The sequence below is a fragment of the Penaeus chinensis genome, chromosome 30, assembly GCF_019202785.1.
Source record: "Penaeus chinensis breed Huanghai No. 1 chromosome 30, ASM1920278v2, whole genome shotgun sequence".
NCBI classification, from domain to species: Eukaryota; Metazoa; Arthropoda; class Malacostraca; order Decapoda; family Penaeidae; genus Penaeus; species Penaeus chinensis.
In genome coordinates this window covers 10,315,044-10,317,543 of record NC_061848.1, presented here as the reverse complement: position 1 = coordinate 10,317,543, position 2,500 = coordinate 10,315,044, and the positions used below count along the sequence as shown (strand labels likewise).

Below are 2,500 nucleotides of genomic sequence, written 5' to 3'. Positions count from 1 at the left end.
ATACATTTGAAAGACTATAAAACCCTTATGTATTTTTTTTATTTATTTATTCTTTTTTTTTATTACTTGTCTTTCTGCTTTTTTCAAGCATTTTAATGAATAGCTATATTTTTTTTAGTTTTTCTCAATACAATTTTTTTTTTGTATTTTAATTTTGAGGAGCCAAAACTAAATGAAAGTTAGTAAAAGTTAATTTATGCATATACTTACTTAGAATCTTATATATAACACAAAGTGACTTAGAGCATACATTACCAGTGACACCTGGTAAAGATATCACCTTCCCCATGTGATGGTCCTGTTCATCACCATATCAGAACATGAGTTTATTCAGATGTTCATTAAACAAGTAAGACCCATGTGAGCCATGCCAAATCTGTACATATCCCTTGTGCTTGATTAAAAAAAGATTTCAATGGAACTGTATGATAAAGAATAAGATACAGCCTTCTCTACAGATGATGCAGCAGACAAACTATCAATGGGGAGATACCAGAAGGACCACAAGAGAAAGGCAGAATGCAACATCCACCAACAAAGTGCATCAGTGCCCTTACTGTCCCTACAGAGCAACAAAGAATCATACTCTTCAGAGGCATCTCTTGAAACATACTGGAGAGAAACCTTTTTCATGCCCTTATTGTTCTTATGGAACAACAAGAAAGGAATTTTTGAAAGAACATATCAATAGACATACAGGAGAAAAGCCTTTTGCTTGTCCATTTTGTTCTTATAGTTCTTCACACAAGAACATCCTCAGAAGGCATATGATCAAACACACAGCAGAGAGAGCATTCCAGTGCGCACATTGCCACTATCAAGCACCAGATAAGGAAACTTTAACAATGCACATCCAGAGTCACAGCATTGGTGGACCTATGTAGTGTATTGGCATGGTATTGCCAAGTATTTAATGGGAAACACCCCATATTGAACATTCGTGATACTGTTCAGTGTCTTGGCTTTTGATGAAGTTGAACATGTTGCCAAAGGTTTTATTGATATGATCCCATATTAAGTGCAAGAATACAGATTTAGTCATCAGTTCAGGAGGCTATATATTGAATAATTGGTCAAGGTTCTTTGACTTTTAAAATATCAGTAAGTGTGTATATATTGATAGGAAACAAGAGTTGGCTGTGTAAGGCTTTATGTGTTTCCAAGAATAAATAGATACTAGAATTATTTAGATAGGGAAGACTTTGGCTACTCTAGTGTGATTTACCTGTAGAAAAATCTAAGCTTAATAAAGAATAGTATTTTTAGTATGAATTTTAGATATCCTGCTGTAAAATGATGACATGTTATAGGATTGTGTCCAAGATAATTATAGTTAATTTTTTATAGAGTTTATAAGCTGTTCTGAGTTTAATACTTCTGAAGTAGATTAACTGCCAGTGTAGTATTATACTAGATAATAGCCAACTAGTTTTGAATTACGTCAGATCCTATAATTGTCATGAATAAGTATGTATATGATAATTTCTAATGATTTTAGATCAAATGTTTATACTCTAGTCATTAAAAAATACAGTATATGTCCATATACTTGTGAGTGTACTTGTGTATACATACAGCAGTTGTGTGTGCCCTTCATTAAAAAACAAATTCCAAAGTTGTTCTTCTATCAGCAAGAATCTATTTGATGAATGTTTCAATTAGTTTTAAAAATCAATTGTAAAAAGTTGACATATTAAAGATTATTAATCTTTACAGACATCATTTACGGGGACATCCAAATAAACTGATTATTTTTTATAAAGAAACTGCAATAATGATCTGCACTTATCCTTAACCCTGAAAACATGTTTTGTAAAGGATTTTTTTTATTTAAAGCATATAATAAATAGGAAGATTTTGTGAATGAAATTTTTTTTTTCATAAATTCTTCAGTAAAAAATAATACCACTTACATAAGAAGGTTGGCATTCTGACCATGAAATAAGATTTTTCCAGGTTTGTGAAGAGATTTGATTCTAGTAGAATGAAAGAAAGCCATATTACGTAAGAACTTGGAAGTGTATATATGTTGGAGCATTAACATACAGGTTGAACCTCTATCAACCTGACAAGCTTAGGTTGAAACAGGTGATGTGGTAGTACATAGTTTAAACCAGTGTGGTAAGGGTTAAAAAAGGCATAATAATCACATGCAACACTAATTCTGATACAAAGTAGGCAGACTCACTGGATTTCTTTATGGCAGTGTTTGTCATATGGCATAAGTTATCCTAGCAGTATCAACCAATTTGAGTCAGACAATTGAGGCCAAGTGGTTGTCATGAACTCATAACTACAAGATTGAAATAATTATCCTGAACCAATGTGTATGGTGTAGTTGGGGCTTTCATTCTAAGGCCAACTATTCCAAGCTGAGTAACATATATACAACTTAGTGCTTGTTTTCTCCTCCTACTCCCTCACTCCTCTTCTTTCTCAAGCCCACTTTCCATATTATAAGCATATATGTTGCAAGTTTACAAGCGTGATACAGCAAGAT

The 2,500-nt window shown here is 32.6% G+C and overlaps 2 protein-coding genes across 4 annotated transcripts in view; both read left to right on the top strand.

Moving 5' to 3' along the window:
* LOC125041440 (zinc finger protein 282-like) overlaps positions 1-1,615 on the top strand; it is a 58,176-nt gene extending 56,561 nt beyond the window's left edge. Inside the window, exon 6 of one of the 3 annotated variants that reach the window (XM_047636406.1) lies at positions 459-1,615. In XM_047636406.1, coding sequence (XP_047492362.1) covers positions 459-884 — 426 coding nt within the window. In that variant the 3' untranslated portion in view covers positions 885-1,615. The other 2 variants (XM_047636402.1, XM_047636400.1) reach the window with 2 other exon arrangements.
* An 851-nt stretch (positions 1,616-2,466) lies between these two features.
* Positions 2,467-2,500, top strand: part of LOC125041230 (zinc finger protein 513-like) — a 13,686-nt gene continuing 13,652 nt past the window's right edge. The window contains exon 1 of the mRNA XM_047636069.1: positions 2,467-2,500. This exon is cut by the window's right edge and continues 11 nt beyond it. Coding sequence (XP_047492025.1) covers positions 2,467-2,500 — 34 coding nt within the window.